General features: G+C 45.0%; 1 protein-coding gene across 1 annotated transcript; it reads left to right on the top strand.

Moving 5' to 3' along the window:
• On the top strand, positions 1-19,910 carry LOC130275496 (complement factor H-related protein 4-like). The gene is made up of 3 exons (XM_056523544.1): positions 1-170; positions 1,802-1,984; positions 19,837-19,910. The coding sequence occupies exons 1-3, from the start codon at positions 26-28 to the stop codon at positions 19,851-19,853; spliced, it is 345 nt and encodes a 114-aa protein (XP_056379519.1). The 5' UTR covers positions 1-25; the 3' UTR covers positions 19,854-19,910.
• The last annotated feature ends 4,600 nt before the right edge of the window (positions 19,911-24,510 follow it).

The following is a 24,510-nucleotide window of genomic DNA, read 5'->3' as shown; positions in this document are numbered from 1 at the left end:
CAGACCTTACATAAATCATGGATCCATGTACTACAATTACAATTTCCCAATAAGCCTTGGAAGATACGTATATTATCATTGTAAAATAAATTACCTTTCCCATCAGAGAGAATACTGGGGAAGGATATATTGTACTGACCTTGGATGGGATCCTAAACCAAATTGCACACGTAAGAATATAACCAGTTATATAAGTCTCATTAAAATGAAAGAGAATGTTTTCCATGAATACAGTCATACATTTGTCTATTATACTTTCCTTTTCAGTTATCTTTTTAACCCCTTAAGGATGTCGCCATTTTTTATTTTTGCACTTTTATTTTCCCCTCCTACTTCTATTGGCCATAACACTTTAAATTTGCCACCTTCAGGGCTGTATGAGGCTTGTTTTTGTGCCACCGATTTTACTGGTGGCAGAATTGGAAGAAAAAAAACTTACAAAACACCACTTTGCAACTTTTGGAGGGTTTCATTTCCATGCAGTGCACTTTTTGGTAAAAATTACATATAACAGCAAAAACTAATTTATGTAGGTTTTGCTTTATTGACCAAAGGAAGTATGGTCTACTATTCAATTCAGAAGGATTTACTCTGTGCGTATGTTCTGTGATAACTTGATAATGCTTTGATAGATTTGTTTTAAATTTAACAGAATAACATATTATGGGACACACACAATGCTTTCATGATGATTCCAATCTATTTACTATAGAGATTCACAGGTTGTGAAAGTTCTGACCAGTTTTTCCTTAGTGAGAATTTCTGGCCATTTATTCACAGGCTTTTGTGTGAATTCAATAGTAAATAGGTCGAGTTGTGAGAACACATCCATTTTCTGACCAACCACACCCATTTTCTGGCCAACCACTCCCCTTTGGGGTTTTTTAGGTTTATGTTGGCACATTGCACCATAAATTCTGGTGCAGACAGAAAAGAATGTCGAGTGTCCAATACTAAATCAGGGCCACTCGCTAGACACCAGCTCTTCTGCTTGTGTATTGTGTCAGTGAGTCATACAATGTGCTAGTAGCTTCATACAACCAGCATGTCATTCACAGAGAAAGGAGGCTTGGCTCTGTCGAGGACTGAAGATGAGAAATTCCCAGTTCCAGTAATTCCAGGGTGAACTATTAATGGGAAAGTGGACATATGAGTGAAATTGAAATATATGAGTTACATGTTCGGTTATTTTTACACACCATAAAAAATTTTAAAAAATCACCCACATTATATTAAAAGGGTTATCCAGGAATAGAAATGCAGAGCTAATTTCTTTCAAAAACAGCTCCATGTCTGTCTACAGGTTGGGTGTAGTTTTACAACTTGGCTCCATTCACTTCAATGGAAATCAGCTGCAGAACCACAACCACAGACAGGGAACAGTGTTTGAAAGAAATTAGCTCTGTTTTTCTATTCCTGGATAACCCCTTTAATGACCCTTTACTCAACTGATTACTTGGGAAAAGAGGAATGCTAAATAAATAAATAAGTCAGCCCCTTTTTTTCTGTAATTGGCTGAAAAACTGCCATAACTAAAACAGGGACATTTTTTTTTCTTTTACAATGTGTGAACGTGGCCTTACAGATTTATTGCCAGCATTTGTGTGACTGAAAAATCCCTACATGTATCTGAATGGGGCTGGTTCTGCAACAAGGATTACCAAGCCAAGTCAAAGTAATGTAAATCTGCCATTTTCCATATATACCCCAAGAATAGTTAGGACACTGGAGGCAAGTACTGCCATGTATCCATGCCTTAAACTGTAAAGGAAATGATATACAGTGTTTTGATTTATTTTAGGACAATGTTCAAGCAATGAAGCTTATGTTGAAAACGCAGATCTTATAGATCGACAGTTCAATTATCTGGAAGGAGAAAAAGTGCAGTTTCATTGTAAACCTAATTCTTATACACCAGATGGAAAGACTGATGGAGAAAGGACTTGTCTTCCTAATGGAGAATTTACTCCAGCCAAATGTTCTAGTAAGTTTTATTAGTTATATGTAATATTTAGTTCCAGGGTTTTGTTTCAAAAATGTTTCGTGTGTTTTATTCTTCATTCTAAACTTTTACTACTTCTTCCTCATGAATTCATTTCTGGCTTTAGGTCAAAAACTGAAGTGTCAGCAAGTTTTCCAAAGAAACTGCCAGGTGGAAACCAAGTCTGAAGGCTCGTTCACATGGGTGGATCCACAGTATACTGCGGATCCACCATGATGGACTCCTACAGTGTGTCTCAGATGTGCCTGCTCGGAATGGCAATCCACCTACTTAAAGATCTTAACAATCACACTTTTAAGATGTATTTATTTGACTGGTCATAAGAATATAGAAACATAAATTGTCCATACCAGCATGCAGGACTAAAGCAGTGAACATTAACCCCTGAACGACCACGGATGTATATTTATGTCCATGGCCAGCTACCGCTGACCCCGTGTCATATCGGGTTGGTCCCGGCATGTAATTGAAGCCGGGACCCGGGGCCAATAGTGCGTGGCAGCTATTGCAGTGCTGCACACTATTAACCCTTTAGATGCGGCGTTCAAAGTTGAACGCCGCATCTAAAACGAAAGTAAAAGCTTCCTGGCTGCTCAGTGGGGTAGATAAGGATCACCACAGTGAAAATGCGGTGTCCCGATCAGCTAGGACATGGGCAGAGGGTCACTCAGCTTCCTCCGGCGCGTCCGATCGGCGATTGATTGCTCCAAGCCTGAGATTCAGGCTTGAGCAATCGATCGCCTATAACACTGATCAATGTAAAGCTATGGCTTTGCAGTGAACAGTGCTGGCAATCAGTGTATGAAATGTTATAGCCCCCTATGGGGGCTATAACATTGCAAAAAAAAAAAAAGGGTAAAAAAAAGTTAATAAATGTGATTTAACCCTTTCCCTAATAAATGTCCAAATCACCCCCCTTTTGCCATAAAAAAATGAAAATCAAAATAAATCTAAACATATATGGTATCGCTACGTGCGTAAATGTCCAAACTATTAAAAAAAAATCATTAATTAAACCGCAGGGTCAATGGCGTATGTGCAAAAAAAATTCCAAAGTCCAAAATAACATATTTTTGGTCACTTTTTATATCATCAAAAATGTATAAAAAATGATCAACAAGTCCGATCAATACAAAAATTGGACCAATAAAATCTTCAGATCACGGTGCAAAAAATTAGCCCACACTGGCCCGTACGTGGAAAAATAAAAAAGTTATAGGGGTCAGAAAATGACAATTTTAAATGTATACATTTTCCTGCATGTAGTTATAATTTTTTCCAGAAGTACGACAAAATCAAACCTATATAAGTAGGGTATCATTTTAACGGTATGGACCTACAGAATAAAGATAAGGTGTAGTTTTTACCTAAACATTTACTGTGTAGACACGGAAGCCCTCAAAATTACAAAATGGCATTTTTTCTTCAATTTCGTCGCACAATTATTATTTTTTCCGTTTCGCCGTTGATTTTTGGGAAAAATGACTGATGTCACTGCAAAGTAGAATTGGTGAAGCAAAAAATAATCCATAATATGGATTTTTAGATGCAAAATTATAAGGGTTATGATTTTTAAAAGGTGAGGAGGTAAAACGAAAGAGCAAAAACGGAAAAGCCTTTGGTCCTTTAGGGGTTAACTATGACAATATACTATAATACTGAGAAACTGCAAAGAACTGTGGGAAAGATTTGAGACTGTCTAATAAAGTGTCACTCTTATCCATATCAACCAACAATATTTTTTAAAAGCACTATAAGGAAAGAAATCTGCACTGTAATTGGTTGCTGTTTTTTTTCTACAGTCTTGTAAATCTGCATAATAAAGTTTATATTAAGACAGGAGACAAGCATTATATGCAATTACTTAACTGTGAATCATAGCAGTGAAATAGTTAAAGCATTTATCACGCATGAAAGAAAAAATTATTTCTATATCTCTATTTAATTTTCACTGTGCTCCGCTCTTTTTCTCTTTGAGTCCCTCTTTTCCATTAGAATATGACCTCCTTTACTTCTTTTCGTGTTCACTGCTTTTCCTCATTATAGTCGTTCTGTATATTCCGCCGGCGGTCCGCGCGCACAGTCCTCCATCTTCTCTCTAGCTCGCGTGAACTCCCGTCTCTCGTGTGACTGGCCAGTTGGTGATCACCTGGCCGTTCCCGCCTCCGGCTCTGACAGACACCGTATTCATCCTGTCAGAGCGGACCTCTTCTCAGCGCTGCTCCTGTCACGCCATTGACAACTCCCCTGACTACTATTTTTCATGCTAGACTGCTCCCTAGTGTCCTTTTAAGGACATTGCTGTCAACTATACTAAATTGATATAAAATATATTAATATTTCTTTCAATATTTACACTTACCAGAGTTAGAGACTATTATATATACTATCCACATATAATTGTATTGTCTACTTAATTATATATATATATATATATATATATATATATATATATATATATATACACACTATCGGAGTACCCGACGTTGCCCGTTTTTTCTTCCTAATCCTTGTTGGGGAAGCTTTTGACTTCATATCCCGTCCTCTTATATTGTTGTCATATCCCGACCCCATATCCCATCCTCTTATATTGTTGTCATATCCCGACCCCATATCCCATCCTCTTATGTTGTTCTCTTATCCCGACCCCATATCCCGACCCCATATCCCGATCTCCTATTTCAACCTCCTATCCCGACCTCCTATCCCGTCCTCCTATCCCGGTCCTCCTATCCAGACCTCCTATCCCGACCTCCTATCCCGCAGATGATGTCCCATAAAGCTCATCAATCCCAAGCTTTAGCCAAAAGAGTCTCTCAAAAAAGAGGCATATTAACAATGACGACCTTCCAGTTACTAAACATAAAAGACCAAATTATGGGGATGAAGGTCAGTACAATATTGACGGCCCGTCTCATAGTGAGGACCATAATACAGATGCCTACATGTTGCATCCAAAGACCCTCTACCCGTGAGGAGAAAATAATTAATCGGGTTAAGAAAGCCTCTAACTATCATGAGCAACCTGATTATACTGAGGACATTGACTTTAAAGGGGTACTACCGTGCTGACAACTTATCCCCTATCTAAAGGATAGGGGATAAGTTGCCTGATTGCACGGGGTCCCGCCGCTGGGGACCCCCGCGATCTTGCACGCAGCACCCCGCTCTCATCAGGCCCCAGACCAAACATCCGCTCCGGGTCTGATGATGGGGCCGGTGATCATGACGTCACAGCTCCGCCCCTCAATGCAAGTCTGTGGCAGGGGGCGAGACAGCTGTCTCGCCCCAGGAGCGTGATGTCACATTGGGGCGGAGCCATGACGTCACGGTACTCTGGCCCTGTGATTGGCAGTCATCAGACCCAGAGCAATGTTCGCTCCGGGGCCTGATGAGAGCAGGGGGGCTGCATGCAAGATCACGGGGGTCCCCAGCGGCGGGACCCCGCGCGATCAGGCAACTTATCCCCTATCCTTTAGATAGGGGATAAGTTCTCAGCACGGTAGTACCCCTTTAATGACTCAGTTGATAACTCAGTTTATTCGGATTATAATGACCCCTTTTACTTTCCTGAGGAATCAGAGGGAGAAGATACAAATTTTGGTGACTCCTCTACTGGGGTGTCAGGTATTCTTTACAGTCAAGGTGTCCCATTTTGTGACCCCTCCCATATAAAACATCCCAGATCAGGAGAATGGACACCCAATCCTTTAGTTCAAAAATGTATATGTTTTTGGATTATGAAAGGTCTGGATAGCAAGACACGCAATAAGTTACGGGCTGAATGCCCGAGATCCACTGTATGGTTGAATGCCGCTCAAACTTCTAAACTAGATCAAATTTTTATAAAATATCTTAAAAAATCGGGAAAAAACACGAAAAAAAGGCATTGACCACAGTTTTAAACTGTGTCAGGACAAATTCTTAGACCTTTTGGGTCCCATTTAAAAAGTTCTAGATTTATCTGAGGAAGCCGTTAATTCTGGCAACCCCATTGACATCCCCACCCTCAGGGGTTGGGCCCAATGGGCCATGTGCATTTTTGGGAATGTTAATCAGGCCCTTTGCACCGAGAGAAAGAAAGCAGTGCTTATGAAGCTGGATACCCAGCTAGCTCATTTGGCATCTTCAGAACCATCATCCCCTACTGAAGGTCTCCTCTTTGGAGACCAGTTTATAAAGGAGATCTCAAAGTATGTACGATTATTCTCTTTGGTGATTAAGGCCCAATTATCCATTCTCCTACAAGGTTTTTGCAAGGGCCGGAAAAAGTAGGGTCCGTTTTTCTGGCCGAGGCGCTCAATACAGATATCTCAACAACAAGGATCCTACCATCAAGATAGACTCTTTTTGTTCCAAAAATGCTATATCCCAAGTTCCCTTGGACTCAACAGGTTTCATCAGCAACCTCTTCTTAGTAAAAAAAAGAAAGACATAGGATTCAGACCTGTGAGAAACCTGAAAATTGTAAACAATTGGTACGCTACCAACATTTCAAGATGGAAGGCATCCATCTTTTAAGAGATCTATTGTTGCCAGACGATTGGCTTGTAAAAATAGATCTAAAAGATGCCTATTTAACAGTCCCTATCTATCCTTCCCAGCCTTTTCTACAATTTCTTTGGAACAACAAGAAATGGCAATTCAATTGTCGTCTGTTTGGCCTTTCCTCAGCCCCCTGGAGTTTCACCAAATTGATGAAACCGGTAGTGGCTGTTCTTCGTTCTCGAGGATTTTGTCTAATCATTTATCTGGACGATATCCTCATCATGGTCAGATATCAGCATATGGCTTATCTTCATATGAATTGGGCCCTCTCACTTCTAATCCATTTAGGCTTTCTAATCAACTAAGACAAATCCATTCTTATTCCTTCCAAAGAATTGGAATTTCTGGGATTTCTCATCAATACCGATACAACCCTTCTAAGTCTTCCCTCCAAAAAACGGAAGACCATCCGCAAGGAAATTTGATCTATCCTAAACAAGGATCTTATTTTGTTACCTTCTATAGCTCATATAGTGGGCCCCTTTTCAACTTCTATTCAGGCAATATTTCTGGCCCCATTACATTACAGGGCCCTCCAACGCTTAAAAATTCAACATCTTAGAGGATTTCAACTAGAGATGAGCAAAATTTTCAAAAATTTGATTCGGCTGATTTGCAGAATTTTCCCGGAAAGTTTGTTTCGATCCGAAATTATTCGCGGCGAATCGATGTTAAAAAAGACTTTCTAGCCTACATACAGCCTCTATAGGGGTATAGAACACTTTGCTGTGTCCTAAAACTCATATGGAGTGTGCTGGGGTAGTGAAATAATACTGTTATTCAGAATAGCATGCAGATTACCGGCATCGCTCTTAGAATCACTGCTGCACAACAGCACAATGACAGAGCCTGGTGGTGGCATCAGTGTCAGGAGACCATATAGTGACTTAATTACATAGTGTGGACATGTTGGCAGCAAGAGGAGACCATTTAGTGGCTGAATGGCACAGCGTGGAGTTGGCTAATGCACTAGTACACTACACACCAGGGCTTCACAATACCCCCCAAAAAAACAACACAATATATGAAATTTTTGACAAAGATTTCTCATTGGTAGCACCCGCTATACAAAAATTAGAAATTTCCAGAACCAGGCCCCACCCCTACAGCATCAGTAACCCATACATTGCCTGCATGACACAGCCTGGAGTTGGCTGATGCAAAAGTACACAGCAGGGCTTCACAACCCCCCCCCCCCCCCCCAAAAAAAAAAAAAAAAACAACACAATATATGACATTTTTGTCAAAGGTTTCTCATTGGTAGCAATCGCTATCCAAAAATTTGAAATTTCCAGACCCAGACGCCACCTCTGCGGCATCAGGAACCCATATATTGCCTGAAGGACACAGCCTGGAGTTGGCTGATACACCAGTACACACCCGGGCTTCACAATCCCCTCCAAAAAAAAAACCAACATTTTAGAAATTTTTTCAAGAAATACCTTTGTGTAAGAACAAGCGCACATCCAACAGTTCACAAGACTCTATAATGCAGGATGGTGGACCACCCAAAAACATTCTTCTCAAAAATAATAAACCACACAATGTTTGAATTTTTTTTTTACAAAAACAAATTCAATATGTGTGTAAGCCCATCTGTCTCCAAAAGATCAGATCACCAAAGGACTTTTTTCGCCCAAAATGATGAAGCAGAGTTAATCCCTGTCCGTATTTATTTTTATTTTTTATTTTTTTTCATTAAAAAAATCACACGCAACAGCCGTTCCGTTGTGTAACGATTAGCATTCTAAGAAAATTCAATTTTATTATTGATAAAATTATCAGTAAATAAAAAAATAAATAAATACCCAAGAGTGTTTAATTACCCCATACATTGCACCAGGAGCAGTCAAGAGTGGGCCTCAGCAGTACCCAAGAGGCTTTAATAACCCCCTACCTTTGCACGATCAATTGCGAGATCGAACAATACCAAGTGTGTTCTGCCCTCTGTTTTCCGGGGCCGCGGGCGCGCTCCACTGAACGGATTAGCGTGTCTCTATCTTTCATCGACGAGTAAGCAGCCGCGAAGCAGGTGGTCTCCCCCGGGCACGTTTGGCTCCAGAATTTCCACTACTGCCACACCACGCTGACTGCCAACTGTGCTACCGCCTTGCTGACTCAAGGGCAACCTGCAACTCTCTTCTCCCGATGATGAACCCCCTTCTCCTGAGATCGAGCAATAACAGGTGTGTTATGCCCTCAGATGTCCGGGGCCGCAGGCGCGCTCCACTGAACGGATTAGGGTGTGTACATCTTTTTTTGTAGCACCCGCAATCCAAAAATTTTAAATTCCCAGACCCAGGCCCCACCTTTGCGGCATCAGGAACCCATTTATTGCCTGAAAGACACAGCCTGGAGTTGGCTGATCCACCAGTACACACAGGGCTTCACAATCCGCCCCAAAATCAACAAAATTTGTATACATTTTTTTAATTTACAACTTTGTGTAAGCACAAGCGCATATCCAACATTTCAGATGACTCTATAAGGCAGGAAGGTGGACCACCCAAAGACTTTCTTCTTAAAAATAATGAACCACACAAGTGTTAAATAAAAAAAATAAAAAATTTGAAATTCCTAGACCCAGGCCCTACCTCAGCTGCATCAGTAACCCATAGATTGCCTGAAAAAGGCAGCCTGGAGTTGGCTGATGCACGAGTACACACCCGGGCTTCACAATCCACCCCAAAAAAACACATTTTTTTTTAAAATTGTCTGACAAAATACCTTTTTGTTAAAACAAGTGCATATACAGCAGTTCAGAAGACTCTATAATGCAGGATGGTGGACCACCCAAAGACATTCTTCTCAAAAGTAATAAACCACACAATGTTTGAAATTTGGTTACATTATTACATGTGTGTAAGTGTATCTGTCTCCAAAAAATCAGATGGCAAAAGGATTCTATTCGCCAAAAATGATTAAGCAGAGTTAATTCCTCCCCATCTATTTATTTTTTATTTTCATTAAAAATTCACACGCAACAAGCGTTCCGTTGTGTAACGGTTAGCATTCTGCAAAATTCAATTTTATTACTGATAAAATTACCAGTAAATTTAACAATAACACTACCCAAGAGTGTTTAATTACCCCATACATTGCACCAGGAGCAGTCAGGAGTAGGCCTCAGCAGTACCCAAGAGGCTTTAATAACCCCTTACCTTGCCCGATCAATTGCGAGAGTAGGTCAGTTTGTCCTCCCTCTCAGTGGGTGTAAAAAAGGCCCCCATTCTGGGCCGGTAGCGAGGGTCTAATAAGGTGGAGATCCAGAAGTCATCGTGCTGATGAATTTTGACAATTCGGGGGTCACTACGCAAGCAACTCAGATTGCATCGTGCCATTTGTGACAGTGACTCGCTGGGACTACCTGCCTCCATCTCCACTGCATACTGCCACGGTGTGTCTGGGTCCTCTGTTTCGCCTCCCTCGTAATAAACCTCCAGCTCCTCTGGCTGCTCCCGCTCCTCCTCTCCTGTCCAATGACCAGAAACACCAGCCATCTCATCCACCGTAAACTGTGCTCCGCTCTGCCCCTCATCATCCTCCTCCAGTTCATCCCCCACAGGACTCATGTAGCCTTCTGATATAGGCGCAACATATCCATTGCTGTGACCAGCCATGTTTTCAATCATTTTTTGGAGTAAATGTAGGAGTGGAATAATAAAAATGTAGTGTGTGTGTGTGTTTTTCACTTAATTTTTTTTTTAGGTAGTACTACTACTCCCAGCATGGAACACACTGTTCCATGATGGGAGTAGTAGTACCTGTACTAATAGACAGATCGCCCGTTGCGTTCCTCCTGTATAATGTATAGATGTGTCCGGCCGCTCTTCAATGGTCCCCTGCACTGACATATATATACACATATTCATATTTCCCGCAGAGAGCTGTGATTGGCCAGATGGTTCCAGCCTATCACAGCTCTAGGAATATTTGTATATATACGGCAGTGCAGGGGACCAGAGAAGAGCGGCCGCTGCATCTATACATTATACAGGAGGATCACAGCAGGTGTCAGTAGTGATACCCGCTGTGATCTTTCCTTAACTACAAGTACTACTACTCCTAACATGGAGTACACTATGCTCCATGCTGGGAGCTGTAGTACCTGCATTAATAGCCAGATCGCAACATGTGTCAGAAGTTACACTCGCTGCAATCTGTCTATTAATAAAGGTACTACAGCTCCCGGCATGGAGCAGAGTGTGCTCCATGTTAGGAGTAGTAGTACTTGCAGGTAAGAACAGATCACAGCGGGTATCACTACTGACATTCGCTGCGATCGTCCTGTCTATAGCAGAGATGGAGCGGCTGTATACAGCGCTTGCATCCCTGCTCTGCACTATACTCCGGGCCGGCCACTCATTCATTCATATTTTCCTCAGAGCTGTGATTGGTTGCAACCATCCGGCCAATCACAGCTCTGGGCGGAAAATATGAATGAGTGATGTTCTATTCACATCACTGGCTGGAGTACAGAGCAGAGATGCGTGCGCTGTATAGAGCCGCTCCGCTTCTCTGCTATATAATGGACGATCGCATCGGGTGTCAGGAATGACACCCGGAGCGATATGTCTATAGTACAGGTACTACTACTCCCATCATGGAACAGTGGGTTCCATGCTGGGAGTAGTAGTACTACATAAAAATAAAAAAAGAGAAAAAAAGTTAAACACTTTATAAAATAATTTTATTAAATTTTGTTAGAAAAATTTTGTTAAATACATTTTTACATCCCTGCTGCATCTATTTTATTTTTTTTTGGGTACCCAACTATTTTGTAAAAAAAAAAGCCAAAGGGGCCAAAAAAGGCAATTTCCACACAAAGGTAAAAATGCCAGAAAAAAACGCCAAAACTCAGGGAAAAACTGTGGCAGTTTTTTTGGCGTTTTTAAGCCAAAAAAATTGCAGGGCAAAAATCTCAGTGGAGTCCTAGCCGAATAAATGATCGTTGGGGCCTATCCCAGCAATCTGTACACAAGAAATGGATATTCACTTTTATTTACATTGCAAGATTTGTTTGCATTCAACATGTACATTTTTTTAAGCCAGGTAGTCCACTGTATAGTAAGCAATTTCCTGTTAGCAAATGCTGTGATCACATTAGAAATCCACAATGGCAAAATCCAGCTCTCAAAAAACATAAGGTTAAAAATACAGATATAAATACAACGATGCAGAAACACCATGTGAACACATTAGAATTAGATTTACTATTGCAAAGGTCCAAGAAATCTGGGTCCAAAAAAAGGGATGTGGTTTCCGAGAAAGGGGGCATGTTTTGAGAAGCACCAAAAATGCCACATTTTGGTTCACATTCTTGCTCAAAATAAGCCAACCAATAATTGCACGAAATGTACCAATCAGCCTGATACACTGTGATAAATAAATGCAAAACTCGCTGCGAATCGCCAGCATTGGTAAAATTCGAGACATTTTCACAATCGAATGCTACATATTTGAAAATCTGTAAGGCTGGGTGCACATATATCAGTCGTCCGGCACAGTTTCCCTCCGGTGCATTTGAATGGTACAGTTCACAATCATCCAGCGTCTCAATTTTGACGCCGGATGGTTGGACATGCCGGAGGGCACCGGACAGGGGAACGCAGCTTCCGTTGCCCAGAAACAATGGACGCCGCATACCATACAACTGATGACAAGTTGTCATCAGTTGTGGCATCAGTTGCGTCGAGATTTAGGCTGAGTTCACCTATGCCGGATGCCGGACATATGTGAACCCAGCCTAATCTGCTTGTTTTTTCTGCATTGAAATTTGTGTGCAGCATGTGAGGAGATTTAGAAAAGGCTCACCTACCTGTCTTGTACTATATTGTGCTGTGGATGTGTTGTTTGTGTCACGATTCGGCTGGCAGGAGGTGGATCCTCTGTGCCAGAGAGGGATTGGCGTGGACCGTGCTAGTGGACCGGTTCTAAGTTACTACTGGTATTCACCAGAGCCCGCCGCAAAGCGGGATGGTCTTGCAGCGGCGGTAGTAACCAGGTCGTATCGACTAGCAACGGCTCAACCTCTCTGACTGCTGAAGATAGGCGCGGTACAAGGGAGTAGACAAGAGCAAGGTCGGACGTAGCAGAAGGTCGGGGCAGGCAGCAAGGATCGTAGTCAGGGGCAACGGCAGGAGGTCTGGAACACAGGCTAGGAACACACAAGGAAACGCTTTCACTGGCACAATGGCAACAAGATCCGGCGAGGGAGTGCAGGGGAAGTGAGGTATACATAGGGAGTGCACAGGTGAACACACTAATAGAACAACTGCGCCAATCAGTGGCGCAGTGGCCCTTTAAATCGCAGAGACCCGGCGCGCGCGCGCCCTAGGGAGCGGGGCCGCGCGCGCCGGGACAGGACCGACGGAGAGCGAGTCAGGTACGGGAGCCGGGGTGCGCATCGCGAGCGGGCGCCACCCGCATCGCGAATCGCATCCCGGCTGGAGGCGGTATCGCAGCGCACCCAGTCAGTGGATCCGACCAGGGCGCTGCAGTAGCGAGGATGTTGCGAGCGCTCCAGGGAGGAGCGGGGACCCGGAGCGCTCGGCGTAACAGTACCCCCCCCCCCTTGGGTCTCCCCCTCTTCTTGGAGCCTGAGAACCTGAGGACCAGACTTTTGTCTAGGATGTTGTCCTCAGGTTCCCAGGATCTCTCTTCAGGACCACAGCCCTCCCAATCAACCCAAAAAATTTTTTTCCCTCTGACCGTCTTGGAGGCCAGTATATCCTTCACGGAGAAGATGTCAGAAGAACCGGAAACAGGAGTGGGAGAAACAAGTTTGGGAGAGAAACGGTTGATGATGAGTGGTTTAAGAAGAGAGACATGAAAGGCATTAGGAATACGAAGAGAAGGAGGAAGATGTGAACACATTAGAATTAGATTTACTATTGCAAAGGTCCAAGAAATCTGGGTCCAAAAAAAGGGATGTGGTTTCCGAGAAAGGGGGCATGTTTTGAGAAGCACCAAAAATGCCACATTTTGGTTCACATTCTTGCTCAAAATAAGCCAACCAATAATTGCACGAAATGTACCAATCAGCCTGATACACTGTGATAAATAAATGCAAAACTCGCTGCGAATCGCCAGCATTGGTAAAATTCGAGACATTTTCACAATCGAATGCTACATATTTGAAAATCTGTAAGGCTGGGTGCACATATATCAGTCGTCCGGCACAGTTTCCCTCCGGTGCATTTGAATGGTACAGTTCACAATCATCCAGCGTCTCAATTTTGACGCCGGATGGTTGGACATGCCGGAGGGCACCGGACAGGGGAACGCAGCTTCCGTTGCCCAGAAACAATGGACGCCGCATACCATACAACTGATGACAAGTTGTCATCAGTTGTGGCATCAGTTGCGTCGAGATTTAGGCTGAGTTCACCTATGCCGGATGCCGGACATATGTGAACCCAGCCTAATCTGCTTGTTTTTTCTGCATTGAAATTTGTGTGCAGCATGTGAGGAGATTTAGAAAAGGCTCACCTACCTGTCTTGTACTATATTGTGCTGTGGATGTGTTGTTTGTGTCACGATTCGGCTGGCAGGAGGTGGATCCTCTGTGCCAGAGAGGGATTGGCGTGGACCGTGCTAGTGGACCGGTTCTAAGTTACTACTGGTATTCACCAGAGCCCGCCGCAAAGCGGGATGGTCTTGCAGCGGCGGTAGTAACCAGGTCGTATCGACTAGCAACGGCTCAACCTCTCTGACTGCTGAAGATAGGCGCGGTACAAGGGAGTAGACAAGAGCAAGGTCGGACGTAGCAGAAGGTCGGGGCAGGCAGCAAGGATCGTAGTCAGGGGCAACGGCAGGAGGTCTGGAACACAGGCTAGGAACACACAAGGAAACGCTTTCACTGGCACAATGGCAACAAGATCCGGCGAGGGAGTGCAGGGGAAGTGAGGTATACATAGGGAGTGCACAGGTGAACACACTAATAGAACAACTGCGCCAATCAGTGGCGCAGTGGCCCTTTAAATCGCAGAGACCCGGCGCGCGCGCGCCCTAGGGAGCGGGGCCGCGCGCGCCGGGACAGGACCGACGGAGAGCGAGTCAGGTACGGGAGCCGGGGTGCGCATCGCGAGCGGGCGCCACCCGCATCGCGAATCGCATCCCGGCTGGAGGCGGTATCGCAGCGCACCCAGTCAGTGGATCCGACCGGGGCGCTGCAGTAGCGAGGATGTTGCGAGCGCTCCAGGGAGGAGCGGGGACCCGGAGCGCTCGGCGTAACAGTACCCCCCCCCCGCTTGGGTCTCCCCCTCTTCTTGGAGCCTGAGAACCTGAGGACCAGACTTTTGTCTAGGATGTTGTCCTCAGGTTCCCAGGATCTCTCTTCAGGACCACAGCCCTCCCAATCAACCCAAAAATTTTTTTTCCCTCTGACCGTCTTGGAGGCCAGTATATCCTTCACGGAGAAGATGTCAGAAGAACCGGAAACAGGAGTGGGAGAAACAAGTTTGGGAGAGAAACGGTTGATGATGAGTGGTTTAAGAAGAGAGACATGAAAGGCATTAGGAATACGAAGAGAAGGAGGAAGAAGAAGTTTGTAAGAGACAGGATTAATTTGGCACAAGATTTTGAAAGGACCAAGATAGCGTGGTCCCAGTTTGTAGCTGGGGACACGGAAGCGGACATATTTAGCGGAGAGCCATACCTTGTCTCCGGGAGAAAAAATGGGGGGAGCTCTTCTTTTCTTATCGGCAAACTTTTTCCTGCGAGATGAAGCCTGTAAAAGAGAATTTTGGGTCTCTTTCCATATGGTGGAAAGATCACGAGTCACTTCATCCACAGCGGGCAAACCAGAGGGCAAGGGAGTAGGGAGGGGGGGAAGAGGGTGACGGCCGTACACCACGAAAAATGGGGATTTAGAAGAAGATTCAGAGACTCTGAAGTTGTACGAGAATTCGGCCCATGGTAGAAGATCTGCCCAGTCATCCTGGCGGGAGGAAACAAAATGCCGTAAATAGTCACCCAGGACCTGGTTAATTCTTTCTACTTGCCCATTGGATTGAGGATGATAAGCAGAAGAGAAGTTTAATTTAATCTTGAGTTGTTTACAGAGAGCCCTCCAGAATTTTGACACGAATTGGACGCCTCTATTCGAGGCGATCTGCGTGGGCAAACAGTGAAGACGAAAAATGTGTACAAAAAATTGTTTTGCCAACTGAGGCGCTGAAGGAAGACCAGGAAGAGGAATAAAATGTGCCATCTTGGAAAATCGATCAACGACCACCCAAACAACAGTGTTGCCACGGGATGGAGGTAAGTCTGTAATAAAATCCATACCAATCAGAGACCAAGGCTGTTCGGGGACAGGCAGAGGATGAAGGAGACCAGCAGGCTTCTGGCGAGGAGTCTTATACCGGGCACAGACAGTACAGGCCCGCACAAAATCAACAACATCCGTCTCCAGAGTCGGCCACCAATAGAAGCGAGAGATGAGTTGCAAGGACTTTTTGATGCCCGCATGGCCAGCGAGGTGGGAGGAGTGACCCCATTTGAGAAACGAAGGTCTTCCCTGGAGGAGTTTGCCTGATGGAGGCTGGAGAAGTGGAGATCAGACTGTCAGGAGGAATGATGTGTTGCGGAGAAACCTCTACTTCCGAGGCATCCGAGGAACGAGAGAGAGCATCGGCCCTAATGTTCTTGTCGGCAGGGCGAAAATGAATTTCAAAGTTAAAACGGGCAAAGAACAAAGACCACCTGGCCTGGCGAGGATTCAGCCGTTGGGCAGACTGGAGATAGGAGAGATTCTTGTGGTCGGTGTAAATGATAACTGGAAATTTTGATCCCTCCAGCAGATGCCTCCATTCCTCAAGTGCCAATTTAATGGCCAGTAGTTCTCGATCCCCGATGGAGTAGTTCCTCTCCGCCGGAGAGAAGGTCCTAGAAAAAAAACCACAAGTAACAGCATGCCCGGAAGAATTTTTTTGTAGAAGGACTGCTCCAGCTCCCACTGAGGAGGCATCAACCTCCAATAGGAAGGGTTTAGATGGGTCAGGTCTGGAGAGCACGGGAGCAAAAGAAAAGGCAGACTTGAGCCGTTTAAATGCGTCTTCCGCTTGAGGAGACCAGGACTTAGGATTGGCATTCTTCTTGGTTAAAGCCACGATAGGAGCCACAATAGTGGAAAAATGAGGAATAAATTGTCTGTAATAATTGGCGAACCCCAAAAAACGTTGGATAGCACGGAGTCCGGAGGGGCGTGGCCAATCTAAGACGGCAGAGAGTTTATCTGGGTCCATTTGTAGTCCCTGGCCAGAGACCAAGTATCCTAGGAAAGGAAGAGATTGACATTCAAACAGACATTTCTCCATTTTGGCATAAAGTGTATTGTCTCGAAGTCTCTGAAGAACCATGCGGACATGCTGGCGGTGTTCCTCTAAGTTGGCAGAAAAAATCAGAATATCGTCCAGATACACAACAACACAGGAATATAAGAGATCACGAAAAATTTCATTAACAAAGTCTTGGAAGACGGCAGGGGCGTTGCACAGGCCAAAGGGCATGACCAGATACTCAAAGTGTCCATCTCTAGTGTTAAATGCAGTTTTCCATTCGTCCCCCTCCCTGATGCGGATGAGATTATAAGCACCTCTTAAGTCCAGTTTGGTAAAGATGTGGGCACCTTGAAGACGATCAAAGAGTTCTGAGATAAGAGGTAGGGGGTAGCGGTTCTTTACCGTGATTTTATTAAGTCCGCGGTAATCAATGCAAGGACGTAGGGAGCCATCTTTTTTGGACACAAAGAAAAATCCAGCTCCGGCAGGAGAGGAGGATTTGCGGATAAACCCCTTTTTTAAATTTTCCTGGATGTATTCAGACATAGCAAGAGTCTCTGGGGCGGACAGAGGATAAATTCTGCCCCGGGGTGGAGTAGTGCCCGGGAGGAGGTCAATAGGACAGTCATAAGGCCTGTGAGGAGGTAAAGTCTCAGCTTGTTTTTTGCAAAATACGTCAGCATAGTCCATATAAGCCTTAGGGAGACCGGTTACAGGGGGAACCACAGGGTCACGGCAGGGAGTACTGGGAACCAGTTTAAGACAGTCCTTGAAACAAGAAGTACCCCAGCTCTTGATCTCTCCTGTGGACCAATCAAGGGTTGGGGAATGGCGTTGAAGCCACGGTAGTCCAAGGAGAATTTCGGAAGTGCAATTGGAGAGGACCAAAAACTCAATTTTTTCGTGATGAGGTCCGATGCACATTAGGAGGGGCTCCGTGCGGTAACGTACGGTACAGTCCAATCCTTCATTGTTAACACAATTGATGTAGAGGGGTCTGGCGAGACTGGTCACCGGGATGTTGAACCTGTTGATGAGAGAGGCCAAAATAAAATTTCCTGCAGATCCGGAATCCAAGAAGGCCATAGTAGAGAAGAAGAAGGTAGAGGCAGATATCCGCACAGGCACAGTAAGGCGTGGAGAAGCAGAGTTGACATCAAGAACTGTCTCACCTTTGTGCGGAGTCAGCATACGTCTTTCCAGGCAGGGAGGACGGATAGGACAATCCTTCAGGAAGTGTTCGGTACCGGCACAGTACAGGCAAAGATTCTCCATGCGGCGTCGTGTCCTCTCTTGAGGTGTCAAGCGAGACCGGTCAACTTGCATAGCCTCCACGGCGGGAGGCACAGGAACGGATTGCAGAGGACCAGAGGAGAGAGGAGCCGGGGAGAAAAAACGCCTCGTGCGAACAAAGTCCATATCCTGGCGGAGCTCCTGACGCCTTTCGGAAAAACGCATGTCAATGCGAGTGGCTAGATGAATGAGTTCATGCAGGTTAGCAGGAATTTCTCGTGCGGCCAGAACATCTTTAATGTTGCTGGATAGGCCTTTTTTAAAGGTCGCGCAGAGGGCCTCATTATTCCAGGATAATTCGGAAGCAAGAGTACGGAATTGGATGGTGTACTCGCCAACGGAAGAATTACCCTGGACCAGGTTCAGCAGGGCAGTCTCAGCAGAAGAGGCTCGGGCAGGTTCCTCAAAGACACTTTGAATTTCCGAGAAGAAGGAGTGTACAGAGGCAGTGACGGGGTCATTGCGGTCCCAGAGCGGTGTGGCCCATGACAGAGCTTTCCCAGACAGAAGGCTGACTACGAAAGCCACCTTAGACCTTTCAGTAGGAAACTGGTCCGACATCATCTCCAAGTGCAGGGAACATTGTGAAAGAAAGCCACGGCAAAACTTAGAGTCCCCATCAAATTTATCCGGCAAGGATAGTCGTAGGCCGGAAGCGGCCACTCGCTGCGGAGGAGGTGCAGGAGCTGGCGGAGGAGATGATTGCTGAAGCTGTGGTAGTAGCTGCTGTAGCATCACGGTCAGTTGAGACAGCTGGTGGCCTTGTTGCGCTATCTGTTGCGACTGCTGGGCGACCACCGTGGTGAGGTCGGCGACAACTGGCAGTGGAACTTCAGCGGCATCCATGGCCGGATCTACTGTCACGATTCGGCTGGCAGGAGGTGGATCCTCTGTGCCAGAGAGGGATTGGCGTGGACCGTGCTAGTGGACCGGTTCTAAGTTACTACTGGTATTCACCAGAGCCCGCCGCAAAGCGGGATGGTCTTGCAGCGGCGGTAGTAACCAGGTCGTATCCACTAGCAACGGCTCAACCTCTCTGACTGCTGAAGATAGGCGCGGTACAAGGTAGACAAGAGCAAGGTCGGACGTAGCAGAAGGTCGGGGCAGGCAGCAAGGATCGTAGTCAGGGGCAACGGCAGGAGGTCTGGAACACAGGCTAGGAACACACAAGGAAACGCTTTCACTGGCACAATGGCAACAAGATCCGGCGAGGGAGTGCAGGGGAAGTGAGGTATACATAGGGAGTGCACAGGTGAACACACTAATAGAACAACTGCGCCAATCAGTGGCGCAGTGGCCCTTTAAATCGCAGAGACCCGGCGCGCGCGCGCCCTAGGGAGCGGGGCCGCGCGCGCCGGGACAGGACCGACGGAGAGCGAGTCAGGTACGGGAGCCGGGGTGCGCATCGCGAGCGGGCGCCACCCGCATCGCGAATCGCATCCCGGCTGGAGGCGGTATCGCAGCGCACCCGGTCAGTGGATCCGACCGGGGCGCTGCAGTAGCGAGGATGTTGCGAGCGCTCCGGGGAGGAGCGGGGACCCGGAGCGCTCGGTGTAACAGTTTGTCTGTGCAAATCCACAAGTAGCATCTGTAGCAAGTCTGTTGTGTTGATATGTAAGTTGATATGTATTTTTTTAATTTATTTCATTCTTAATTTTTAACACTAGATACAGAGGAGTAATTCTGATCTATTTTCTCATTTTTCAGCGCAATCTTCAGGATGATTACAGTAAATATCTACAGGAAGTAACCGCAGCCGACCATAAAACAAGAAGCTGATAACTGCAGAGACATCTATAAATAAACAGCTTTGGTTCTAAGTTTACTCACATATAGAAGTTCTCATTTACTGTGTATTGTTTTAGGAAATTTTATATGTCTATAAGTAAAACAAAAATAACAAAGAAAAAAACTGGCCCAGATATTAATTTATATTTTCTTATTGTGGTATACTTTATCTGCAGCTTACCCATTTGTTTAGAGTACCTGTTACCAAACTAAACGTTTAATATATTGTTCCTTATGTAATGTAAATATAAGACATTTTTCTATTTTGTTGCGATTACTTGTCAGTGCTACGCATATACAAAGCACTGAACAGTAATAGCAATCTAGTGTCTGATTGTGCACTACAAATCCCAGTCAGAAGTGTTCCAGCCCATAACAAATATCACATACAAATAGCTATAAAACTAAGCGAAGCTGTGGGCTGACCTAAATATTAATGTGCATAGAAGATAAGCTCAAAAACAAAATACCCGCACTAACCATCAGATAAGCGACAGCCGGCTCCTAGGAATATATGATGGCTAGACCAATGGAACGGGGACCATGCTGTAACGGGCACTCAGGTGTGAGGCTTATGACCTATATATTAACCGATGTGGTCTGCAAACGGTCACAAGTACCACAAAGGCATCCTACACATGATAAACGTGTGGATACATGAAATGTAATACTAATGCACCCTTTCTATCATACTGGGTAGCATTAAGGTTTCACCTGTGAGGCCGGCACTACATCTAGCCAACCAGGGTGGGGCTTGTAGCCTGTCTCTCCCTCTCCCATTGTATGTGTGCATAGTCACACTGGAGCTAATCTGGGAGCAGTCTACAAGTCTAGGCCTAATACTGTTGTAATTTGATTCCTGGTTTTGCCTATCATGCACAGGTAGGTTAGTTGTTAGGACCCGTACCATCTGAGAAACCTTGGCGTTGGTGTGCGGGCTCAGGTATGTCCTTAATATAAGGATATACTGGCTAATGTCTCAATTTTAACATCAGTTTTGAGGGTTAGTTAATGTCATTGTTACATCTCCCACAGTAGTGAACCTATATTGTGGTCCATAAATGCAGGACCTCTACCCCAGCTTACAGTGCACAACTGCACTTGGGGTTGAGGATCGTCTGTTATTTTAGACCACATCGGTGAATTTGTCTAATGTTTAAATTTCATGTATCCACACGTTTATCATGTGTAGGATGCCATTGTGGTACTTGTGACCGTTTGCAGGCATCCTCCATTGTATGCATATTATGCTGGGGATCGCCCATAGCAACGGACCACAAGTGCAGGAGCTCTGCCCCAGTATAGGTGCACAACTGCACTTGGGGTCGACTATCTCTTGCCATTGCAGACCACACAATTGTAAGTTGTTTCATGACCTATATATTAGCAAAATAAAATGCACCGTGAACACAACATAGCCATCTAAAGAGCACTTTAGTGTATATTCTGGGTTTAACCCCATTAAGAACACATTTTGGCCTTTGGACACAGGGAATTTTTATATTTGCAGTGCACTTTATGGTAAAAAAAATAAATACCCAATTTATATAGCTTTTCTAAAGTCAAACTTTTTTTTTTTAACAAAATCAATATGCCTAATATTGTCCTACTCTGATATTTGATGTCATTAAAAATCTGTATTTTTGGTGTTTGCTAAATTTTTATATTTACATTGTTTACTGAGCAGGGCCATAAGCATTACATTTTAATAGTTCAAACAATTGCGCATGCAATGATACCAACTGTTTTATCATTTTCAATGTAATTTTTTTTATTGTTTTGTAAAAATGGGAAGGGGTGATTTTATTTTTTAAAAGGGTGAATAATTTTTTTTGTTTGCATTTACTGTACAATGCTATCCTATTGCAAAGCACTGAACAGTGAAGTCAGCACTACACTGATACCGCCTTACTTTCCCAGGCTAGATCACTGGAGAGCAGAAGGCAGGTTAGTGGACCCTCCACCACCATAATACCATAAGACCATGTCACGCCATGATCATTGCATCTAAAGGGTTAACCCCTTAAGCAGTGGCGTTGCGACCAGGGTGCGGGGGGCCCGCACCGGGTGACACCATCCTGATGGGGTGACACCAGGTACGCCGCCGATCCTCAGTTGCGTTGCCTGTCTCCATACTAGCAGCCCCCCACGGCCCCCACTTGCGCTGCCTCTGTAAGAGCATCCCCCCTCCCCCGGTCCTCACTTGTTGCGTCTCCGTACTAGCAGCACCCCCCCCCCTGGTCACCTGCACAGTGAACCGGCCTGCGCCCCCACATCTTCTGTTGCGCCGATCAGACGTCCCTCCGCATGGCCGGCGCAGGAGGACATGACGTCACTGGCAGAGCGACCGGAGAGAAGGAGCGCTGCGCTGGATGGGTGAGTGAGTGTCTGTCTCTCTCGGTCTGTGTGTGACTGTCTGTGTGTGACTGTGTGTGTGTGTGTCTGTGAGTGTGTGTCTCTCTGTGTGTGTGACTGTGTGTGTCTATCGCAATCTCTGTCTGTGTGTGACTCTGTCTTTGTGTGACTCTGTGTGTGTGTGACTCTGTGTGTGTCTCTCTGTGAGTGTGTGTCTCTCTGACTGTGTGTGTCTCTCTCTCTCTATCTATCTGTGTTTGTGTGTGTCTCTGTGTTGTGTGTGTGTTTTTTTTTGTGTGGGGGGAGAGGGGGTTTGTTTGAACCAGCGATCTAATGTGGGGAGACTTTGACCTATTGTGGGGAACATGCAAGGGAACCTGCGGCCTAATGGGGGGAAACTACTACCAAATGTGGGGAATCTATGCTACCTAATGTGGGGAAACTGCTACCTAATGTTGGAAAATTGCTACCTAATGTGCGAAGGCTGCTACATAATGTGGGAAAACTGCTACCTAATGTGGGGATTCTGTGCTACCTAATGTGGGGAAACTTCTACCTAATGTGTGGAATCTGTGCTACCTAATGTGTGGAATTTGTGCTACCTAATGTGTGGAATCTGTGCTACTTAATGTGGGGAAATTACTACCTAATGTGGGGTAACTGGTACCAAATGTGGGCAATCTATGCTACCTAATGTGAGGAAACTGCTACCTAACTAATGTGGGGGAACTGCTACCTACCTAATGTGGAGAACTGCTACCTACCTAATGTGGGGGAACTGCTACCTACCTTAAGTGGAGGAACTGCTGCCTACCTAATGCCCCCCCCCCCCTGGCAGTAGCACCCTCATCATCCACCAGCAACCCCCCCCCCCCCCCAGCAGCAGCACCTCCATCAGCAGATCCTGATGGTGGATGATGGGGGTGCTCCTGCCAGGAGGATGATCCTGCCGATGGACGATGGGGGTGATACTACCAGGGGGGATGGCCAGTAGCACCCTCATCATCCTCCAGCAACACCTCCCCAGTACTAGCACCCCCATCATCAACTAGCAACACCACCAGATTTATATTCAGAGGGTACAGTATGTGGCAGATTTATATTCAGAGGGCACAGTGTGTGGCGGTATATTCAGAGGGTACAGTATGTGGCAGATTTATATTCAGAGGGTACAGTATGTGGCAGATTTATATTCAGAGGGTACAGTATGTGGCAGATTTATATTCAGAGGGTACAATGTGTGGCGGTATATTCAGAGGGTACAGTATGTGGCAGATTTATATTCAGAGTGTACAGTATGTGTTGGTATTCAGAATGTACAGTGTGCGGTAGTATTATATTCAGAGGGTACACTGTGTGGCGGTATTATATTCAGGGGTACAGTATGTGGTAGATTTATATTCAGAGGGTACAGTATGTGATGGTGTTATATTCATAATGTACAGTGTGTGGTAGTATTATATTCAGAGGGTACACTGTGTGGCGGTATTATATTCAGGGGTACAGTATGTAGTAGATTTATATTCAGAGGGTACAGTATGTGATGGTATTATATTCATAATGTACAGTGTGTGGTAGTATTATATTCAGAGGGTACAGTGTGTGGCGGTATTATATTCAGGGGTACAGTATGTAGTAGATTTATATTCAGAGGGTACAGTATGTGATGGTATTATATTCATAATGTACAGTGTGTGGTAGTATTATAGTCAGAGGGTACAGTGTGTGGCGGTATTATATTCAGGGGTACAGTATGTGGCAGATTTATATTCAGAGGGTACAGTATGTGTTGGTATTATATTTAGAATGTACAGCGTGTGGTAGTATTATATTCAGTGGGTACGGTGTATGGAAGGTTTATAATCAAAGAGTATAGTGTATAGTAGTATTATATTTAGAGGATACAGTGTCTGGCAGGTTTATAATAGTTTTCATATAGAGGATGAGAATGCGCTGACATAGGAGGAGACGTCTGGGCGTCACATTCTGCAGACAGAAGTTTTAGCTGGACCAGGCGGTATGTAGCATCTGAATTAGATAAGGGAAGACTATAGAGAAGACGTCACCTGTAGTCACTGATATCGTTGTATATTCTCCTCTCTATGTCCTATCAGAGCTGGAGTCACTTGTCAGTTCTACAGTTATGATGAGTGAAACTACAACTCCCAGCATAACCTCACCACTGCATAAAGGGGTACTCTACTGGAAAAATGTTTTTTAATCAACTGGTGCTACAAA

Source organism: Hyla sarda, chromosome 6 (genome assembly GCF_029499605.1).
Source record: "Hyla sarda isolate aHylSar1 chromosome 6, aHylSar1.hap1, whole genome shotgun sequence".
Classification (NCBI taxonomy): Eukaryota; Metazoa; Chordata; class Amphibia; order Anura; family Hylidae; genus Hyla; species Hyla sarda.
Note: the sequence above shows the minus strand (reverse complement) of the source record. Positions and strands in the feature narration are given on the sequence as shown.